Source organism: Phocoena phocoena, chromosome 8 (genome assembly GCF_963924675.1).
Source record: "Phocoena phocoena chromosome 8, mPhoPho1.1, whole genome shotgun sequence".
NCBI classification, from domain to species: domain Eukaryota; kingdom Metazoa; phylum Chordata; class Mammalia; order Artiodactyla; family Phocoenidae; genus Phocoena; species Phocoena phocoena.
Window position 1 is genome coordinate 14,683,441 of NC_089226.1, and position 23,075 is coordinate 14,706,515.

At 40.9% G+C, this 23,075-nt stretch overlaps 2 protein-coding genes across 3 annotated transcripts in view; both read right to left on the minus strand.

Annotated features, from left to right (window-relative positions):
- Positions 1-822: 822 nt before the first annotated feature.
- Positions 823-8,376, minus strand: ATP5MG (ATP synthase membrane subunit g). The gene is made up of 3 exons (XM_065882764.1): positions 8,265-8,376; positions 2,309-2,469; positions 823-1,011 (listed from the first exon to the last, which is right to left on the minus strand). Exons 1-3 carry the CDS (start codon positions 8,314-8,316, stop codon positions 913-915), a joined length of 312 nt encoding a protein of 103 aa, XP_065738836.1. The 5' UTR covers positions 8,317-8,376; the 3' UTR covers positions 823-912.
- Positions 8,377-13,282: 4,906 nt separating this feature from the next.
- Positions 13,283-23,075, minus strand: part of UBE4A (ubiquitination factor E4A) — a 32,888-nt gene continuing 23,095 nt past the window's right edge. For both annotated transcript variants that reach the window (XM_065881434.1, XM_065881433.1), the window contains 7 exons: positions 22,459-22,559; positions 22,231-22,344; positions 20,520-20,694; positions 16,686-16,866; positions 16,097-16,244; positions 14,844-15,001; positions 13,283-13,482 (listed from right to left, as the gene is read on the minus strand). In XM_065881434.1, coding sequence (XP_065737506.1) covers positions 13,353-13,482; positions 14,844-15,001; positions 16,097-16,244; positions 16,686-16,866; positions 20,520-20,694; positions 22,231-22,344; positions 22,459-22,559 — 1,007 coding nt within the window. In that variant the 3' untranslated portion in view covers positions 13,283-13,352. The remainder of the gene's footprint in view (positions 13,483-14,843; positions 15,002-16,096; positions 16,245-16,685; positions 16,867-20,519; positions 20,695-22,230; positions 22,345-22,458; positions 22,560-23,075) is intronic.

A 23,075-nucleotide genomic window follows, 5' to 3' on the forward strand; every position in this document is an offset into this window, starting at 1 on the left:
GTGGCTGCAAAGAGAGTTACAACAGATTTAGAAACATACCAACGAGACATTCATAGATGGTAAGAACCCCAGGAAAGGCCAATGAATGATTAAGTCGCTCCCAAATCCCCAATAAAGTGGCTCAAGATGACAGACTGATACCAATCACTTGTATTTATTTCAGGACATAATATATTATTTTGACCCACGGACGATACTAAACTATAATCCTGTTAAATATCTATAGGATATTTTATTTTTGTAAAGGTAGGTCTTTAAAAAAAAAAAGACAGATTAATAACATATCAAAATTAAATTGAAAACATAGGTCATTGCTTTCATTCTCTGTCCTAGTGTTAAAGATGTTACAAAGACACACAGAATATCACCCAGCTGGTCTCTTTTGGGGAAGCTATATTCAAATTGACAAAAAGTACCCCTACATTTACAGACACAGCTGTTGTCAAAGGGGTCTTTCTCTGACTTTAGCAAAGAAAAACAGTCCAAATTGTATTCTTTATACTAGGTGATTTAACTAGTATATACCATGTTTGGCACATGGTATTATTTTTCTCCTACTGGAACAAGTTCTTGTTTTCTCAAAGCCTTTCCCCAACTTCTCTAAAACTAAGCTTAAATATCATTTATTTCAAGACTTCAAAGTAAAATGCTATCCTCATATATATATGTACCAGGTTGGTATATTCATATCTATCCTTTCCAATTGCAGGCTAAGCAGAGACATGCATTTAGAGCTGTATTAATGTATTAAAGCAAAAGACAGCCCAACTTAATATCAAGAGAAATTGTGACCTTCCATGTAGTGCTTGACAGAGAAAACACTGATTCTGACACATTGTCTTATTTTATTCAAATAGCAGTCTGCTCACACATGGTCCAAGAACACCCAAATAATAAAGCAAAGACTGGTCTTCAAACATTATAGCCAATGATGCCACGCTTGCCTATGATCTCGCCAACATAAAACCACATCCACACCTCAGTGGCCACCAAACCATTCAGTAGAGCTTCCTGAAAAAAGAAGCACAAATTTTAATGTACATTTTTTTCTTATATATTTAAAACTATTCTTTTCCAGGATTAAGTGACAGAGAATATAAGGATGCTATTCAAATTAAAGGGGAGTTTTAGTCAAAGTCAAGAATTACTGATGTTAACTTTAACTGCTGAGAACCCTTGAACTTTCAATTATGTAAGGTAAGTAGGCCAGAGCTTATAAATTCTTTCAAAGCATTCTTTAAAGACCTGAACTGACTTAACCCTTTCATTATTAGTTTATGAGACACTTTATGAGCCCTAAAACAACCCACATCCTGGAAATAGCTGCCACATTTAGACAGGGCATTCATATGAAAGGATGGCTATAGGAAGGCAAGTCTCTGAACAGAGAAACAGTCTGGCCAAAGAAAATCTGTTGAAAGTTGAAGGGCTCTATCATTCCCTTTAGACATAATTTTTATTCATTTATTATTTGGTTTAATTCTTTCCAAGTATTCAGTAATTAGTTTCACAGATCAATGTTTTATTGCCCTAAAGAGAAAAAGTACACACACACAGCTCCAGAAAACAGCGGTTCACACAAGCACAAATATGGATCTTGAAACTCCAGTTGAAAAAAACACCTTTCCACAACAAAACTGGGCCTTTTCCTTTTAGCACCTGGAAGTGAATTTGTTCCAATTCTTTTTTCTTTTTTTGGATGTGCTGAGTGGCATGTGGGATCTTAGTTCCCTGACCAGGGACAGAACCTGTGCCCCCTGCACTGGAAGCACAGAGGAGTCTTAACCACTGGACCACCAGGGAAGTCCTCAAGTTCCAATTCTTTAGAATTCTTAAGTCTTTAGATTTTATCTCCACCCTTCACATCATATTATATGCTTCTAGGTTTTGGTATTTTTACCCTCCATGAGTGTTAGCTGCTTGACTGTGATATAGACCAAGAGAGCTTTTGGCCAAATTGGGGATAGTTTTAGGACTACAGACAAAAAAAGTACAGAATCAGCAAAGCAAGCCATTCTATTTAGTACACTAAACAAATAGGAAAGGAAAAAAAAAAGCTGCCCAGTAAAAATGATCACTTCTTTGTTATAAGATTAATAGGAAACTAAGACATAAAATAGCCCAATTATTTCAACCCAGATGACAAAATTACAAAGTATCTTTCTCCACAGTCAAAAAAGAGATTATCTCTCATTATGTTGGTTTCAGCCTCACTGAAAAATACATATATTAATCAAAACAATCAGAAAAATCCCAAGGGGAGACATTTTCTTTTATGCACATACGTTTTCATTTAGCCCATAGTTACCTTAACTGTAAGCTGTTTGAAGCTACCAGTTTGAGCACTATTGATAATTTTTTTCAAGCTCTGAATAGCTGTAGGGATCTCAGCAGGGGTTGGAGGAACCAGCTCAACCTTGGCGTAGTGCCAAAATGTGGCCAATCGAGGCTTCGAGTAAGTCACAGCAGCTGGAAAACAAAACAAAACAAAACCAGGATGAACTCACTAGAGACCGAAAGAAGCAGATGTGTGGGCTGGACACAAATATTTATTCATGCATCCCATTCATCCAATGCTTGTACCAAATGTGCACCCGGTGTGAAAAGTCAAAGCTGCTCCCTGGAAACCAGAGGCTTTTAAAGATGCAGAACACCTGTGTCACAGGGCGGTTCAATCAGGCAGGAAGCTATAAGCACATTCAATTATGCCAGGACTTCACTAGTGGCCAGTACCAGAGTACTAGTACTTCATTTACGAATGGCAAATCTAGTTAACTATAAAGTTACCAGAAATTGTGTTCAAAAACAAGAAGACAGCAGCAATGTAATCATATTGTCTTGTAGAGACCAAAAAATTTGGAGGGAAGAGGTGCAGAAGGGGAGGGAAGGAGCTCTGTAGAATGGCATCCTTAAGAATAAGATTAAAACTTGTCACTATATTGGCCACAAATCCAGATAGAATTATACCAATTAGCACCCATTTTTGGTATCCTCATCAATATGTGCTGGATTAACAAAAGCACAGCTGCTCCTCCTTCAAAATACCACAAATAATAAAAATAAAGCCTACATGTATTGTTAAAAGCAGCCAAAACTTAACTGTTATTAAGCTGAAATTCCTCAAGGTATTTACTATTTCAGGAAAAAAAATTTTTAACGACCAGGGTAGATGTGAGACTATGGTAGTGATTTCAGCAAAAGAAAAGGTATTTTATATAAAAAATTACAAGACAGCATGACAAAAACAGCACAAATACATGAACATCCATAAAGTGTCTACTGCTTAAAGACAGATAACCCAAAGCTCCTGGTACTTTCCCTATTATTAACTGCCTGTATTTAGGTATTTCACTACTCTTAAAGTTACTATCTCCATCATCCTCTGGCTTAGGGCCATGGGTAAATCTTTAAGGGGACCCAAAGCTCTAACAGATAGTTCTAAATAGAACTGCCAACGCCTGTAAGACGGTGCCATCAAAGAGAACAAAGTCTTGTTTAACAGTCAACAGTCTTTAAAATTATCTTCAACATACAGATATGTTATTCTTTATAAACAAACAAATCAGTACAATGTACACAAACACTGTACTTTAGTTGGTAAATTTGTTTCTCAGGGAGTTTAGGTTAAAAAGTTTGAAACTCCTTTACATGTATACAAGGGATGAACAAAATATAAGTAAATGAATGGTGGATGATGGGAGCCAGGTTTCACACTGTAAGAGAGGGAAGTTATAGATGTGGAAGAAAAGAACAAAACTTGTGGTACTGGATTAGAGTTGGAGACATTCATTATGAACCCATGTTTAGTTTTATATACAGATTGATCAATAAGAAACAACTATAGCTGACCTTTGAACTGCACAGGTCCACTTATATGTGGATGTTTTTCAATAAATATGTACTATGGTACTTCACGATCTGAGGTTGGTTGAATGCATGGACGTGGAACTGTGGATATGGAGGGCCAACTGTAAAGTTATATTTGGATTTTCAACTGCATGGGGGTCAGCGTCCTTAATCCCCACATTGTCCAATGGTCGTGTGTGTGTGTGTGTGTGTATACAGACACCCATGGGTGAATATACAGATGGTCCCCAATTTTTTTTTTTTTTTTTGGCGGTGCGTGCGCCTCTCACTGTTGTGGCCTCTCCTGTTGCGGAGCACAGGCTCTGGATGCGCAGGCTCAGCGGCCATGGCTCACGGGTCCAGCCGCTCCGCGGCATGTGGGATCTTCCCGGACCGGGGCACGAACCCACGTCCCCCGCATCAGCAGGCAGACTCTCAACCACTGCACCACCAGGGAAGCTCCATGGTCCCCAGTTTTTGATGGTTCAACTTATAATTTTTCAACTTTACAGTGTGAAAGTGACATACATTCAATAAAAATGATACTTTGAACTTTGATCTTTTTCCAGGCTAGCGATAGTGGGTACCATACTTTTTTGTAATGCTGGGCAGTGCCAGCAAGCTGCAGTTGGTCTATCATGTGATATGAGGGTAAACAACCAACACACAACCATTCTGTTTTTCACTTTCAGTACAGTACTCAATAAATTACGTGAGATATTCAACACTGTTTTCTAAAATAGGCTTTGTGGTAGGTGATTCTGCCCAACCGTAGGCTAATGTAAGTATTCTGAGCACAATTAAGGTAGGCTAGGCTAAGTTATGATGTTGGTAGGTTAGGTGTAATAAATGCATTTTCGACTTACAATATTCTCAACTTGTGATAGGTTTACTGGTACGTAATTTTATTCTAAGTAGAGGAATATCTATACGCACACACCTCCTTGTCCACTGAGAGGGCCTAGAGGCAATGATATTCTAGTACAACAGTCTCCCCATATCTGATTTTGCTTTCCATAGTTTCAGTTACCTGCAGTCAACCACTGTCCGAAAATATTAAATGGAAAATTCCAGAACTAAACAATCCGTAAGTTTTCAATTGTGTGCCTTTCTGAGTAGTATGATGAAATTTCGTGCTGTCCCTGTTCCATCCTAATGCTGTGTCACAATGCCTACATCATCTGCCCCACCTTATCCTATCATGTAGGCATTATAACATCTCACTCATCAGAAGGGTGAGTACAGTACAATAAGATATTCTGAGAGAGCCCCCCTCACATAACTATTACTGCAGTATTTTAATTGTTCTGTTTTATTATTCTTGTTAATCTTTTACTGTGCCTAATTTTTTTTTTTTTGCGGTACGCGGGCCTCTCACTGTTGTGGCCTCTCCTGGTGCGGAGCACAGGCTCCGGACGCGCAGGCTCAGCGGCCATGGCTCACGGGCGTAGCCGCTCTGCGGTATGTGGGATCTTCCCGGACCGGGGCACGAACCCACGTCCCCTGCATTGGCAGGCGGACTCTCAACCACTGCGCCACCAGGGAAGCACACTGTGCCTAATCTATAGATTAAACTTTATCATAGGTATGTATGTATAGGAAAAAACAGCATATATAGGATTCAGTACTATCTGTGGTTCCAGGCATCCACTGGAGGTCTTGAAACTTACGTTCCATGAATAAGGGGTGACTAGCATAGTCTAGTGGCAAGGAACATATCCAGTACCTAGATCTTAGTTTCAAAATACAACTGTCCAATAAAAGGAACTAGGGTTCCTTGGAGAAATGGCTAATTCTAAGGCTGGGGCAGAGGATACATAAGATGAATCTGGAGAATTCCCTGGCGGTCCAGTGGTTAGGACTCTGCGTTTTCGCTGCCGGGGCCCGGGTTCAATCCCTCGTCAGGGAACTAAGATCCTGCAAGCCATGTGGCATAGCAGGGGAAGAAAAAAAAAAAAGTCTGAAGCATCTTGTAGTACCAGAAAGTAAAGGGGAATGTCGAAGGGACAGAGGTGCCAAAGTGACAGTTCTCAATGACCAAAGCTGGAACAATGTGAGCAACAAAATAAATAACATACTACTGTACTACTGGAGGTACAAAGTTTGAAATGAATGTATGTGAGTCCATACAATAAATGACTGAATAAAAAAATGGGGTTAGAAGAGACAAATCTTTCTCACAGAAGAATTCTATTTAAATATATGTAAATATTCCCTCTTACAGGAGATAGAATCCTGCCCCTGCCTCCCCCAATTTAGTTACTTGCTTCTAAAGAATACAGTATGGAAAGGAAAAAACAGTAACTTTAGGAGAAACCTAGTGAAACTACCTTAACCAAGTGATGAAAGCTAACTTCACTAGTGATGTTATATGGATATCACTTACATCATGATATGTGATTAGGGGACTTCACTTTTGTGGTATTCTTTCTCAAAATCCATAGCTCCAGGGACTTCCCTGGCGGTCCAGTGGTTAAGACCCTGCACTTGCACTGCAGGGGGCACGGGTTCAAACCCGCATGCCGCGAGGTGCCGCGAGGTGCGGTCAAAGAAAAAAAAAAAACAACAACAGCCCCATAGCTCCAGACTAATCATGACAAAGACACCAGACAAATCCAAAATGGGGAATATCTAAAGGATACCTAGACAGATACCTACACAGACATCTTGAGACTGTCAAGGTCATGAAAGGTAAGGAAAGGTTGGGAAACTGTCACACAGGAGACTAGAGAGATAGACAACTCATTGCACTGTGGTACCCTGGACTAGTTCCTGGAACAGACAGAGATTAACTCAAAAAGCTGGTGAAATCCAAATAAAGTCTCAAGTTTAGTCAATAGGAAAAAAAAACAAAAGCCAAAAAAAACCCCCAGACTCTATGACCTTTCCAGGGAAGTTTGATGAATTAAAATTACTGATTTCTGTAAGTGTCTTTGTCCTCCAGGAGAATTAACAGATACAGTTAGCAATATTTTAGATATTTAACATTAACATTTAATACACTGAGTTAAGCTATGAAGCAAAATACAGCTCCATTTTAACATTCTGGCCCCAGTTGAGTTCTCCTTTCTGAGTACTTCTGGAAGAATAACAACCTGTATCTTTTAATTATTCATAGTAACAGAGGAAATGGTTGATATATTTCATAATTATTTTCACATTACTTTTCTTTTTGTAAATTATCATTAAAATTAGTTTGCAATTCCCCAAGATGCACCACCGAAAAGATGTGAAAGCCCTGGTAGGAGAAAAAAATCCACCTGAAATTTAAAAAAATTTGCCTCAAATCAACCACAAAGTCCAAATAATCAAGCCACTATTCCTTCTCCTTGCATATGTAAAAATGTAGAGCTTTATCTTAGTCAAGTTGTAAACTTAAGTTCTTTGGTAAAGTGTGTAAACTTATAATAGTAGTGGACTGTGGGGTTCTGTAGAAGAGGATCAAGTATTTAAAGTATGTGACACTGTCAGGCATTCAGTAACTCATTGTTTGACTGCTGATGGAGAAAAGGGAGGAGACAACGAAGAAAATTTGAGCGAAAGCCGTTCAGAGATCTGCGCTTCAACCACTTACTAGAATATAGCACATCTAGCGAAGAAGCTTCCGTCTACTTAACTGATCTCACTATGGGGATAAAACGAATAGCTTGCTACAGGAGACAAATGAAATATTTACTGACATAAGATTACTACCCTGGGCTGTGACTACTCAGGGCTGTTTTGAAACACAGCGTTCTACCAGTAAGGATACATCCAGCTTTTTCGAACAGAAAATCCCCACGAACGCTAACCTATGGTAATAAACATTGCTGCTTACCAATATCCCTTCCTATGCTTACCGGGGCAGGAATATTCGTTCGTAAAGCTCAATTTCACCTAAAAATTCCCTTAGATTAAAGGCGAAGTATCTCAGGATCTGGCCAGGACAAAATACAAAGGCAACGTTCCAAAGGTCACCCATCCTTAAAAATTCTGCAGACTTCCACATACTCCACTGAGAAGCAGACAAGCTGATGCGGCCGCATTTCTGTGCTTTCATGTACTTCTACCTGCCGTCTCCCACGCTCTCCTAGCGGAGCCATCCCCTCTCTATTCCTCCTCCTGGAGATCGAAGGGCGTCATGGCGGCGGCTGCTGGGCAGCCCCGGCTGCCCACACACTCCCTCCGCTCGCTGTTGCGGTCAGAATTCAGAATCTCTAGGTTGTAGACAGAACCCAAGCCGCAGGCCTGGCCAGCGAAAAGCTAGAGAAGAGCCGCCAATCCGCCTCCTGCCCCCGCCCAGCCTCCACGTTCAGGCCGTGCCCGCCGCGGCTCCCGCCGGCCGCTCGGGTGATCGCCTCCCGCGTCCTCCCCTCGGGTCCTCGCAGGCCTCTCCACCCGCCCGGCTACCCGCGTAGGCGGGCTGATGCCGCGCTCACCGCTGACCAGCGCCGGGGCCTTCTCCGCGAGGTTACGGACAAACCGGGCCATGGTTCTAGGACGGAAAGCCCGTCGCGCCGACCGGCCGGCTGAATGTCACCCTCCCGGAAGGACCTTCCGCAGGACCCCGTTCCGCTTCCAAGGTCAGGCCTCCCCTTTCCGCGCCGGTCCAAGATATTTAGGTGTCCTAGTATTTTTCCGGAATTCAGTGGGCCAATTCATTTTCTTCAGTCACAGATGAGAAAGTGGGTACGAGAAGATGAGACTAGAGATCACGTAAAAAACAACGGAATTCCGCAGAGAAACAGGCATTTCTTGGGGCAGCCGCTCAGGGAGGTCCCCGAAAGGCCGGCGCGAGAGGGATGGCGCATGCGCCCTGCGGCGGCGCAGACCTCCACTTTTTTTTTTTTTTGCGCAGGGTGATTTTGCAGCTTTTCAGAGAGAACGAGGCAAGTTAGGGCTGGAAGGCACCGCTGCGACTTTTCTAGGCCAACATGATCGCCTTACAAAGGCAGAGAGGGTGGGTCCTAGGCCAAACACGGACAGTTAGGTGTAATCCTGGTCTCCCCCGCATCCTGTATTAGGATTGGAATCCAATTCCTCTAATTCCCTAACCAGCCGCAAGGAACTACGGGGATATAAGGAACAAAATCACATTTACTGAGGGCCTTCAGTCTGTCAGGCATTTTGGAATTTAAAGAAAGCCTGTGTGTTAGGTAGTGTGCCCATTTAAGACTGGCATTGGTAAATGGCCACAGTAGCTAGTGAGTGGCAGAGTTGGGATCTGATGAGGTTGCAATGTAAACAGAGAAGAGGCATTAGTATCGGATTGGGCGTGGTGCTGATCTGGGAAGACTTCCTAGAGAAGGAGATCCTTGGGTTGATGCGTAACAGAACAGCTGTGTCCTACGGAGTTGAACTTTATAGTTAATATGACTGGAAGGAAAGATATACGTAGGGATGTGGCATTTGATGAGAAAAACAATAAGTAATGGACCCGGGGAAGCCTGAGTAGAAGTAAAACTCTGATTGATGGAATGGTTAGAGGTGGAATGAAAAATTAGGAGTGACATCAAGGAGTCAATAACAGCGCTTCAGTGAAGGAGCGATTCAGTTGCCTGATACTCCAGAGAAGTAAAATTAAGGATGAGGAAGTTAATGTAGCAATACAGAAACATTAGCTAGAGCAGTTTCAATTAGGATAGAAGCCAGAGTGAAGAAATATGGCTATAAAGGAAGACCAGCCAGAAAACCAAATGTGAGTTACGAAACTCAAGGGGAAGATTGAAGATCGAGAAGCGGGATTGACAAGATTCCTGATGAGGCTGGAAATAAGATTGGAGGGATTAGCCTTGAAACTGTGGGGCCTTTTCCACAGATGCGATGATGGAAGAGAAGTTTGAAAGTGGAAATTCTGAAATCTATGAAGTAGAAGGCAAGGTCATCTGAGTGTGAGGGTTAAGTGGGAGGGTGGGAGAAAATCTAAGGAAAGAAGTTAAAGTTTGGAATAGCTGTTGTAGTTAAGGACACACAGAAGGGTTGTTGGTCACACCACTCTAAAGTTTGTGTCATTTTTCTCCAACAGTAGCCTGTAGCTGGGATATTGGAGCAGAGGGAAATGGTTGGGTTAATCTGGGCTGAGGTTTTACATAGCAGAGGTGCAGAAACAAGGGGCAAGAAAGGGAAACTTGATAGTGAATGATTAAAATGAAAGACCTGGGGTTTAGGCCAGATGAAGAAAAGTGAAGCCAAAAGTGAACTGCTTAGGAAGAAACGTGCCCTGAGACTCATCTGAAGATAACTCCAGGGTCCAAAAGCCTGGTAAGGCAGGTTAGGTCGGCCAGACCACACATTTGATACGACCTTTAAAAAAAAGTAAAGTTCAGAGCCCTCTAAGTTTTCAGAGGGATTTCTGGAACTGCCACTAGCTTTTGATACTGTAATAAAGCAGTGATAACAAAGGTTAAGTCAGATGTTCATTTATTAAATACAAGCTTTGAACAAACACCCCCAGGCAAGTATGACAAGAAGTAACCTTCCTGGAATGTTCCAAAATACAGTTACGTTGATCAAGTTTTATTTCAATCAAACTTTTTGTCGTTTTGTTCTTCATTTTGTTTCTAGGTTCTTTTTCTTTTCCAAGCAGTTAGAGCATGTGCATTATTTCCTCATATGACATCAACAGTGCAGCATCAGCCTCTGGCTTGTAAAGGCACCCAGTCGACTTATGCTCTGTGCAATGGCTGCTTAGTAACCAGCATCAAATAAAGTAATGAAGCTTTTGTAGAGTGTGATACCAAATAGCAACTGGCACCTTCACCTGCACCATTAAAAAACCTTTGACATTTCTTTCAGTTTTCACATATCCATTAAAAACTATATTAAAAACAAACAAACCCAGATTGCTTGATAAAACCTACTTAATTTTCCAAGTTTAGTATTACCCTCTTAGTAAGCAATACTAGAGCTGATTAGAGTCTTCACTTTCCTATCAAACGCTAGCAAAGCCAACACATAAAACTAGGTATCTCAGAAAGTCTGCTCTGATAGATTTAGAGCTTGCTGAGTTCCAGAAAACACAAGCCCTCTTTAAGCTTCTGAGTGCACATATGCACCATGTTGTACCACGATCATAATTTTTTAGTCGCATTTTTGGGATGTCTTAAATTACTTCAAGGAAAGGAAAAAGGCACAGAGGACACTTGGTTTCCTTACCAATAGTGGCCTTAAGCTACGCACTTGCCTTTGTGATGAGTTTATAGATATTCAGCAGCATTAATGGTGCCACAGCCATTCATAAAAAGTTTCAGGAAAAGAGATTTTTAAAAAACAAAAACAAAAACAAAAAACCTTGCCAGAAAAGGCTTACAATCTGAAGACTTAACTTAATACAGAAGTAGAATACAGACACAGATACAAGAGGCAGCATAGAGGTTGTTAACTAGAAAGCTGCTGGGAACAGCTGCCTTCTGAGGTTTTGTGCCCGTTTTTTCCTCCAATTTTCTCCTATAAAACTCTGGTCTTTTCCCCACTTCTTTTAAAAATGAAAATATCCTTCTACATTGGGTTTGGAAGATAAATGCAAATAAATTGAAGCTTATTTTATACAGTTCATTCTCAGAGAAGTAAAGGAGGATAATAAATATGAAAAGAAGCTCATTTTAAGAAAATAAACAAATCCTGTCAACCCATGCCTTAAAGACCCAGGGAGCATACTGAATTACTATCTTACATTCTGGCATTTGCGAGAGTCCTAGACTGCCTTTTTCATTTATAAGCACAGCAATAGGCAACATCTACTTTATATCTAGTGTGGGATGCCTTCTGACTTGAGGGTTTCCAGCTGATACCATCAAAAACACATCAAGGACTGCTTATAACAACTTGTGTTGGATTACCGTAAAACTACCATCTTATTTGAAAGAGGTCGTGGTTAACAATAATATCCTCTAAATGAAGCAATGACCCCTGTTTCTAGATCATACCACTTTTCTTGTTAGTTATATTTTGGGGCTTAGAGGGATAGTGATGTAGACAGTCCATAGGGGAATGTGCCTCACTCAGCATGTTAAGTTGCACAACTGAGTAGGGAACTCAAGCTCAACCTGTAAAAGTGGGGCCCATCCATCTACTAACTACATAGGCCTAAGTGGGTATTTAAAATGGTCTGTGGACAAGGTTGTGCTCAAATTCCTGCTCTGTTAATTGATGACCTAAGGCTGAGTTAGAAGCAGCTCTTAGAAGTCAGGTCATAAGCCCAAACAAACGTTAACTATATACATTTTACAGTCTCAGAATTTTGTCTAGAATAAGTGTAAGTAAACATGGCCACACACTGCATACATCTTACCATGGAAGAGATAATATAAAGTGGTACTCTGTTTGCACTAGACCAATATAAAAATGTACATGGTGTGTGTATGTAGGTGTATATATATATATATATATATATATATATATATATATATATACACACTGAGATATACTGCTGATATTAGTGTCTTAAAATGACATTTTTCATAGTTACAATATTTGTTGCCTAACTTTTCTACTCAAGCCTAGTCCTTGATTTCCAGCAGATGAAAAGGGCCCAACAGCCTTCTTTTTTCACCTCAGAATTTTCTGAATAAAGTGTCAAAACTGCAAATTTGTTCTACCAATCCTCCTAAAAATATTATAGGGCTAAATTTTCTGTGGTAATGACAACTCCATGGGGGAGTGTTTGGCCTCCAAGGTGTCTCTGAGTTACAATGTAACACAAAACTAAGAGCTACCAACTGAAGTTGCATAAGATTCCTTTTTTCATGTCATCTTTCATCTTATTCAAAAATCTACTCAAACATCAAGGTATCTGCTTTTTTTTTTTTTTTTTGCGGTACGCGGGCCTCTTACTGCTGTGGTCTCTCCAGACGCACAGGCTCAGCAGCCATGGCTCACGGGCCCAGCCGCTCCGCGGCATGTGGGATCTTCCTGGACCGGGGCACGAACCCATGTCCCCTGCATTAGCAGGCAGACTCTCAATCACTGCGCCACCAGGGAAGCCCAAGGTATCTGCTTTTATACAAAATGTTATTCTGTAACATTGCAGAGCTGTAACAAGGAAAAGGGCTGAAGTCTGGGTCATAAAGTCTAGTAAATACCTTGATAACACAGGACTTTCTGATATCAGCTGTCAATACGTGACATCATATACTTAAAAGCAGTGCTCACCGAAGATGTCTGAGCAGTTCTTGGAAGAGAAATAGTAGAGTGGCAGGAGGTTTTAGTAGTTGAAGTTAATGTAATTTAAGGTAAGAAAAGGAAGAAGAAAGTACAGGAAGAGATATAACAAAGGGTAAAAATTAGTGATGATTTCCAAACGTGGTGATGCTATAAGTATAATTTCCTGCAAGCCAGGAGCACTGTAAAGTTCTTAAGAATTTTAATTATCATAATTTGAGAAAGAGCAGTTCTCTAATTTAGTAAAGGGTGAAGAAAAAAAAAGAAAGCAAGAAAAAGGAAAGGAACAGAACCAGAAAGAGAGAAACCACAAACAATTGTTTATCTACACTCTGGGGTTGGTTTTTGGTTTGTTTAGGTCACAGTATTTACTCAAGTTGCTCCTTTTGTTGTTGTTTCCTCTCTGCAAGCCACCGTTGGATTTTTTCTTTTAGTTCTGTGTTTGGCCGGATCTGGTCCATGGTGAGGGGACTACGGTTAAAGGGATCTGTTTGGTCACTGAGACAAAGAGAAAAAGAGAAATGGGGTTATTTCCGTAAGTTCTAACATCTTCAGCCAAAAAGAGAATACCTAGGCATCCCACCTTGAGACTGAAGCTAGAGTGTATTACGGTTCTGAATCAAGTGCTGACTTGAGGTTAGAAAGAATGGGATGACAGAGAGTGATTTGGGAGGTTTTTTTTTGCAGATTTTTTAGCTACTTTGTCTCTCCGCTTAACAAACTTTATCTCAACATTGCTCTTCAGATGGTATTTGATTCCATTTCCCCAAGACAGAGACCCTATAACAATCATGTCAGCATAAAGAGCTGTTTGTAGTTTTAGTGACAGACTCCTGAAACAGTATAAGGTGTTAAGGGATAAAGCTTTGTAGGCTGACACTCGATTTAGCTAGCTGATTGCTCTTCAAGTAAATGCAGATTATGGCTTTCTCATAGGTAAGATGATATACCTTCTCTCTGTATTCTCAAGCCACGATAAAAATATAAACTCTCACTGACACTTTGGAAAAAACATACTACCCAGCACAGCATCATGCATATAGCGAGTGCTTAATACCAAATACCATCAAGTAGAACATCCTTTTTTCCAATATTTAAAAAACATCATTTCCCTAGATCTGGGTCAACTTATATAACTTCATTTTAAATAGGCAGAGTCTCTCAGTACCCATTTGTGTCTAATGCTGCACTTAGAGTAGGCAGGCTGGGGAAAACTTGTAGTCACCATGGCTGAGTCCAACAGCTGCAGCACAATGTGGGTAAACCCATACGATGAGTGTAAAACCTGAATTTTTTTTTCAATCTGTCTTTTATATTTTTACAACTAAAGTAAAATTAAAACAATTTCAAGTCAACTTATACTCCAGGTTGACTTTTTTTTTTTTTTTTTGCGGTACGCGGGCGTCTCACTGTTGTGGCCTCTCCCGTTGCGGAGCACAGGCTCTGGACGCGCAGGCTCAGCGGCCATGGCTCACGGGCCCAGCCGCCCCGCGGCATGTGGGATCTTCCTGGACCGGGGCACGAACCCGTGTCCCCTGCATCGGCAGGCAGACTCTCAACCACTACGCCACCAGGGAAGCCCAAGGTTGACATATTTTATAATTGATAGAAATTATTTCCTCGAGGAAGGAAGAGGTAAAGTTAGCTCCAGCATTTCTCAACAGGTGTCTTGTTTTGGATGTTGAAATCCTTAACAATCAAGTGATATACTTCTACCAAAATGCCTCCTCAACACAATACGTTAATAAACCAACAACGTGGAGTACCTATTAGGTGCACAGAACTGTACTGGGAGAAAAAGATGATAGCAGACAAATGTACACCTGTACTCTTGAGGCTGCTTTTGGGGGCTGGCTTACCTGAGCAAATGTCTGGCAATGGTGGATCTATCCACAGTGACTCTGGAAGACGGCAGCACCACAGGGTCAGACATCAGTGTGCTCATGATGGGATCCAGAAACTCATCACAGGCATCTGCATAGGTCTCCTCTTCCTGTTGCTGGAGGTCTGCTAGAGACTGAGCACAAATACCGGGCAGTTACGGGGAAATCACAGAAGCAGCTGAACTCAAAATGCTCAATGACTATACCTTAATCTTCAAGGGTTATTGTTAGTAACCCTTTATGGCGACAGTAACAATTCTCAGCTTTATGTTCTAAACAAGCCAATATGGATACTATAGGAGCAAATTTAACATTCAGCCCCAACTCTGAATCTTCAGTTTGGCTCAGCTGCTAGCAACCATGGCCAGAAATGGATCTAAATGTTAACAGGGAAAAAAACCACACCACGCTCAACATCCATCCTTCTGACAACAACCCGGCTGTAAGGGGTGGGGGTTGGAGGGGGTTATTATTTGTATAATTACAGAGTTACCCCTGCAGTCTGTGTATGAAAAGCAGTTTCCGGTTTTAGGTACAAACAGGTATGGGAATTTAAAAGTGGCTTCAACATCTGCTTGAACTTTAGTTCCTCAGCGATCCATCTGCCTAAGCTCTAGGCAAAGATGAAGCCCAATTCAATAAATAAGTAACTCAATGAAGGGAAGACTGTTGTCAATTAGGAAGCTTTTCCATTAGACTCCGTGCCATAATTTTTCCTTCTTCATAAATGCAAATGAAGCTGCTCCAACGAAAGGGATTAGCTGAGTACAACACAGTATTTTAATCTTTAAAATGTATGGCCATTCCTATATAAGCCAACTACCAACTACAAATAGAGAGAACAGAGAAAAATCAATAAAAATCAATGACTAAAAGCTACTAATCTTGAATTGTATTCTAAAAAGTTCTGTATAAATATCGTAGATTTTCAAGTCTATTGGTAACACTGTACAGAGAAGTTTTCATAAAAACAGCCTATTAAAAATCTGTAAATTCTTTTCAGTAGAAGCTTCTTAAATTATTTTTCTGTTCTCACCCTCATATTGAAAAGAGTAGTACTATTAAAGAATATGGTAGCTTTAGCTATTGACTAATCAGGAAGAATCAGCTATTTATATTTTCTCAACCCAATACTCTTTTCCCCCCTCAAATTGGGTAAAAAAGCAGAACGGCTGAATTGACATAGTTTTTATTGAACATGTTAATAAGCAAATTATCCTCCTCCTTACCTTGATTCTCTCTGCTAAGTTGCTGAAAGCCACAATCATATTCCCAGGCTTATTTATTTTCTTCAGGACTCGGACTGTCTGTGCAAAGAGAGTTGGGGAATAGGAACGTCCATCCTTGGGCACAGTGGCACAGAAATTCTCCTCATCCCTAGAAGGTCAGCATCAGAAAGAAACTGAGCATCAGAGGATAGGTCAAAGAGGGCAAAAACGGATGGGTTGAGGAACAAAGTTCCCCATCACTTATATACCATGAATGTTCTTTTGATATAGAATGATTTCTTCTAATTTTTAGGAAGGAAGTCTTATCAAGTATCCCATGACCTTAAAAATATACTGCTTTTCCAAACAATGGATCAGTAAAGTTTATCTTTGCACAGATCAAGGCAGAATGTTGGAAATTCCAAATAACGTCCCATAGGTCGTACAAAATCTCATTATTTAAAACTATAGAAGATTCCTTCATCAGCCAACTAGAAACAAACCATTTCCTTTCTATTTCCACATAATTACCAGCTAGTCATTCCATTGTCAAAACCCCCAGTTAAAACATGAGCAAGGCCTCTGGCCTGCCCAATTAAATCTCAGGTACCCAAGATTTAAGTAGATGGTGCAGATATCTGAAACGAGCTGCTGGGGTTTGAAGTCAAATTCACTGAAGTCCTTGACTTTTAAGGCCCCCATCTTGGGGCCAACCAGGTGCTGCAGGAAGTAGTTCAGCATGGAGATGATGCGCTCAGCCAGGAAAGGATGCACAAAGAGGGATTTGATCTCTGGAAAAAAAGCCAAAGTCTGTGAAAACTCAATCCATTAGCAATCTTCAACTTACAATGTCTTAGAGTTTTACTTGGAGACCTCTGGGGACTGCTATTTTTTTAAATACATTTTCATTGCATTTTCATTACATTTTCTAATATTAGAAAATATTAGACAAGGAACAGCAAACAAACAAAATATAAAAACTACTACTCAGATGTAAACACTGTTAACATTTTGCTAACATATCCTTCTAGTTTTCCTGTCCTTATTTACATACATATACATTTATAAAACAAAATGATTATCATGTTGTACACATTCTGTAACTTACTTTTTTCATTAATGATATCGTAAATACCTTACCATTTCAGTAAATATAGGTTCCTGTGCTGTCCAACATGGTAGCCACTGGCCACATGTGACTATTTAAATTAATTAAAATTAAGTAAAAAATTCAGTTTTTCAGATACACTACCCACATTTCAAGTGTTCAATGGCCACATGTGGCTAGTATCTATAGTATTGGACAGTTCAGATTTATAGAACATTTCCATCACATAAAGTTCTATAGGATAGTGACGATTCATACCTTTTTTTTTTTTTTTTTGCGGTACGCGGGCCTCTTACTGTTGTGGCCTCTCCCGTTGCGGAGCACAGGCTCCGGACGCACAGGCTCAGCGGCCATGGCTCACGGGCCCAGCCGCTCCACGGCATGTGGGATCCTCCTGGACCGGGGCACGAACCCGTGTCCCCTGCATCGGCAGGCGGACTCTCAACCACTGCGCCACCAGGGAAGTCCTCATACCCTTTTTAATGGCCACATAGTTTTCTAATGTGTGACTGCACCATGAGTTATTTATTTACTCTATCTTTATTGCTGGACATTACTATTGTTTTCAATTTTTTCTTATTATAAGCATTTCACTAACTGATGAACTTCACTGTGTACATACCTTGTAGACATTACTTCTTCCAACAAATTTGTAGGTCACAGCATGAATGAATGAATGAATAAATAAATAAATACCAAGTGCAACAAGCCAAGTAGTATAAGGCTTACTTAGTACTGCTGGCTCTTAATTTTTCAATTTTAGTCATTATCTGTTGACTCTACTACTGATGAGAGTTTAGCTCTCATTTCTGTCCCTCTTCCCCAAATACAAATTCCCCTAATATATAAACAAATCTTTGGTGAAATAATTTAGACTTTGTCATTAAGATTATATAAATATCATATACAGCAGAGCCACATGGTATTCTAATGATTATATATATAAAGTAATATAAACTTTTTATTTTTATTTATTTTTAAAATAATATACATTTTAATTAAAAAATTTTTTTTAATTTATTACTATTTTTGGCTGCATGGGTCTTTGTTGCTGCACACGGGCTTTCTCTAGTTGCAGCAAGCAGGGGCTTCTCTTCGTTGTGATGCACGGGCTTCTTATTGTAGTGGCTTCTCTTGCTGCGGAGCATGGGCTCTACATGTGCGGGCTTCAGTAGTTGTGGCACGTGAGCTCAGGAGTTGTGGCTCGCGGGCTCTACAGCGCCGGCTTAGTAGTTGTGGTGCACGGGCTTAGCTGCTCCACAGCACGTGGGATCTTCCCGGACCGGGGCACGAACCCGTGTCCCCTGCATTGGCAGCCGGACTCTCAACCACTATGCCACCAGGGAAGCCCCTATACTTTTTTTTTTTTTTGCGGTACGTGGGCCTCTCACTGTTGTGGCCTCTCCCGTTGCGGAGCACAGGCTCTGGATGTGCAGGCTCAGTGGCCATGGCTCACGGGCTTAGCTGCTCCGTGGCATGTGGGATCTTCCCGGACCGGGGCATGAACCCACATCCCCTGCATCGGCAGGCGGACTCTCAACCACTGTGCCACCAGGGAAGCCCCTATATATACTTTTTAATACTTTTTTTTCCCGCTTATTTTCAGAGTACCTATCATTAAATCTTTCTAAACTCTCCACCAGAAATGTGAAACTCTCAAAAATAGTTTTTGGAGATGTTCTTTCTGGAAGCTTCCATTCCTCACTCCAATCTGGACTCCTTGTTTTATACGCCTATGGTGTGGTGGTCATACAAGCTACCTCTATCATCAGCCTGGGAACTTCCTTTGCATCTCTCTTACAGGATTCCACTTTCCTCCTTCATTTTGATGGAGTATATTTATCCTTTTGTACCTTCTCAAAAAAGGGTACACCGGAAGTAAATCTGATACCTTCACATCTGAAGATGTCCTTACATTTTACCCTCAAACAGGGTAAAATGGTTTGGTGGGCAGTAAGATTCTAGGCTGAAAAGATATTTTCCATCAGGACTGTGTTCCAGCTTCAAACGTCAGTGCTGTGAAATTCAAAGATGTTTAAACTATTGTACATGACCTGATTTTTCTCTGGAAACTTTTAGATACCCTGATTTTCTGAAATGCCGCAATGATATACCTTAGTGTGGGGGTTTAAAAATTCCCTGCGCTGGGTACTTGGTGGCTCCTTTTAATTTAGACTTAGTTTTGGGGAATTTGGGGGGTATTATTTCTTTGATAACGTCCTTTCATTTTTCTCTTTTGACACTTCCTAGATTGATCCTTTATTTTCTTGTTTCCTCTTCTAATTTCCATCTCTTTTTCTGTTCTACTTTCATGGAAGAGTTCCTTGAATTTATCTTCTAACCCTTCTACTGACTTTTCAAAATTTCTGAAGTTTTATTTGCAAAATCCAAGAGCTCCTTCTTGTTCTTTGCATAATCCCTTGTGTTGCCTCTTTGTTTCTGTTTTATGTATGCTGTATCTTCTCTCATACCTCTGAGATTATAAAGATATTTTAAAGCAGCAGTCCCCAACCTTTTTGGCACTAGGGACCAGTTTCGTGTAAGACAATTTTTCCACGGACCGGGGGTGGGGGTGGGGTGATGGTTCAGGCGGTAATGCGAGTGATGGGGAGCAATGGGGAGCGGCAGATGACGCTTCGCTCACTCGCCCGCCGCTCACCTCCTGCTGTGCGGCCCTGTTCCTAACAGGCTGTGGACCGATACTGGTCCGCGGCCTGGGGGTTGGGGACCCCTGTTTTAAAGAGTTTTCATCTATTATCTGTGTTTCACATTAGAGGATTTCCTCAAATGTCTGGTGATCCTTGGTTGTCATTTCATATATAATCAATATAAAAATTATTAATGAAAGGTTTTACTTTGTTTTTAAATACCAAGTCTTGCAGTGTGTATTTTCTACTTATATCACATCTCAATTCCGACTAGCCAAAGTTTAAATGCTTGAGAGCCACATGTGGCGAGTGACTACTGAACTGGACAGTGAAGCTCTAGAGGGAGTAGAGATAAATATCTCTGTTTGATCTACCACATTTAACCAGAGCTCAAGAATATTTTTTTCAGGTAACACAAACACCCCCAGCTACACTGATACGGGTAAGTTGTGTCCTCAAGAAAAATGATACTAACTTATGCTTTCTGGCAGCTGTGTGAGGATGACCATTTCCTCATTCCCATGTCAACAATGGACAACATCATTCTTTTTGAAGCTTTTCTAGTGATTCACTTCCTCTCAGACTGTGGAGGAGGATACTGTCACCAGAGTCTCAGTGGGCTGATCGCTCAAATGAAGCAGATCTTAACCACTGCATGTTTTGGGAAAGCAGTGTGTTGTATCCTTACCTGATGTCAGAAAGGCAAGGGTACCAATTGTTTCATTGGACATGATGTTATGGAAACGTGCCAGCTGTCCAAACATCTGTAGGCCAGCCTCCTTCTCTCGGCGGGCTTCTGGAGTCAGACTGTCCCATTCACCTCGGTCCTTCTCAATTTGTTGAATTTTTATCTTGCTCAAATACTACAGAAACAAGAGGTGGAAGGTATCAGGGAACAAAGTGTATTGAAGGGAAGATGATATTTAAGAGGTCCTATTTAAAATCTAGTCTACTAAGCTGGGAAAACCACAGATTACCTAAGAGACATGAGGCTTTATTTCTCAGCACAGGGCTGAAGTTTAAAAAGAAATCGTGGGGAGACTTCCCTCGCGGTCCAGTGGCTAAGACTCCACGCTCCCAAAGCAGGGGACATGGGTTCGATCCCTGGTCGGGGAACTAAGAATCCTGCATGCCGCAAGGCACAGACTTAAAAAAAAAAAAAAAAAAAAAGACGAAAAAAAGATAAAAAAGAAATTGTGGGAAAAATTGTTTCAGCCTGGGTAGACTTATGGGTAATTCCCCTGGAAATATTATAGTCTATGAAATAGAAATGAGGATAAATAGTATATGAAATATTGGTAAAAGCAAACAGGCTACAGGGAAAAGAAAGATGAAAGATGAAAAAAAAACCACCCCCCAAAACTGCTTATCAAAAAACAAAGCTCTATCAAATATGCAAAATGTCTGGAAGGAGAACCATAAATATTTAAAACCCTCTACCTCTCACCATTCTTGCTGTTGTAGCAAGCATGTTAAACTTACAGTCCCATGAAAACGCCGTTTGTGTCATTCTGTCACATAGCTGTTCCTTAGAAACGTCTATTTATTACAGGACTTGTTTTCTAAGGCAACAGATCTAAAATCTTCAAGTATGGGATTATGAACAAAGCAGGAACATTTGCTCACAAATTAAATACAAGTTACTGGGAGATTGCTAATCAATACGAGGAGTGTGTGGGTTATCCAACAGGCTACCCTCATGATTTACCTGCTTTGTCTCCCTTTGGGTCACTGCCCTATCTTACACCTGTCGCAGATAAGGGAAGTTTTTATAGGAGCAATAAGCAGCTCCACAAGGGAGGGTTGAGCTGAAGGAACTGAGAGACCCCCAGGTGTATACTTTGTAAAACTCATGTTTCAGATATAGCTAAAGATTTGGGAGGCAGTGGACAGATGAAGAGTACTGATGACTTGGAGTCTTTATGTGAAAAAATAACTCAAACCAGAGATTTTTTTCCAAATAGTGGTATAAAAGTCAGAATCTTTTAGGAAAGAGGGCTAAGAATCATTGCCTTGGTCAGTCACTGTTACTGATGTCTTGGGATGGAAGAAAGCTGAAAGTCACTAACTGAACGAAGATCCTCTGATTTCCTTCTGTAGTGCTAGACTGATTAGTTCTGCCAGTGTACCTTAGTTTGGCCTTTCACACTTTCTTTTCCACTGTCTGCCAGAATATCATCCTAGCTCATAAGGCCCTTGGTCTTGGTCTCTAATGGAACAATACCTATCAAACTCTACAAGAGCAAGGTTGGTGGTACATTACTACTTGCAAATTTCTGGTGTCCAAGACTGGTACTAGGGGACTGCTAGCATAAGGATTGCTCTATTATGACTAAGAGGTAAAAAGTATGTATGATGGTATAAGGGCAGTTAAATCTGTTTTTTTTTTTTTTTTTTACCTGTATGGCTTCATCCAAAAGGAAGATGGCATCGTTCATTAGCAGGTTAAGAAAGCGGAGGAAAAGTGGGGGATTCATGGCTTCTAAATTCTTAGAGGCATAGTCAGCCAAATCCTGTAAGTCCCAGCCCAAGAAAAAAACATTTTAGTAATGAATCACAACCCATTGGGGCTTATGTGGAGCAAAACTGAGATAACTCAATTTTGGTTTCACCAAAAACATTCTCACCTTAATGCTCTCTCGATAGGTATCTGTTCCCCACATGTACCTGAGGATGGGATACATGGGGCGGCGGTAATTAAACTTCTGCTCAAACTGATGGGGGTCTCCTGGAGTAAGGCAAGAGCAAAACATCAACAAAGGTGGTGCTATCAGAGAAAAGGCAAGAGCTTATGTTTATGTGTAGCCATTTTATAAAAATTCTGAATGTGTCAAGGCTACCGGCAAGACCTGCCGCGGGAGTTTATGAAGGCCTAGAGTCATAATCAAGTGTTTGCTTATCTCCTTACCGACAGAACAAGAGGGGGACATATAAACGATACAGTACTCGGAAAAGGACAAGGACTGAGCTGCAAAATAAAAGCCAAGGGAAACAAATGCTTCCACATCCAAACGTAGACTACTTATCAGACTTTGAATGAGGCCTCTGAGCTGGCCATTGTGGCAGTGCCGGCCACGTGCAGGATGGGCTACTAAAAGTCATCCCCACATTCTTCATGGATAACATCCCAACTGTGTGGCCAACTGGTTCTTGGTTACTCTAAAAAATCAGGCCAGGAGCTAAAAATCTGAGGCTTATACTGCTTTTGACATGCCAGCGGTACCACCAGAGCTCTACAGGTTGG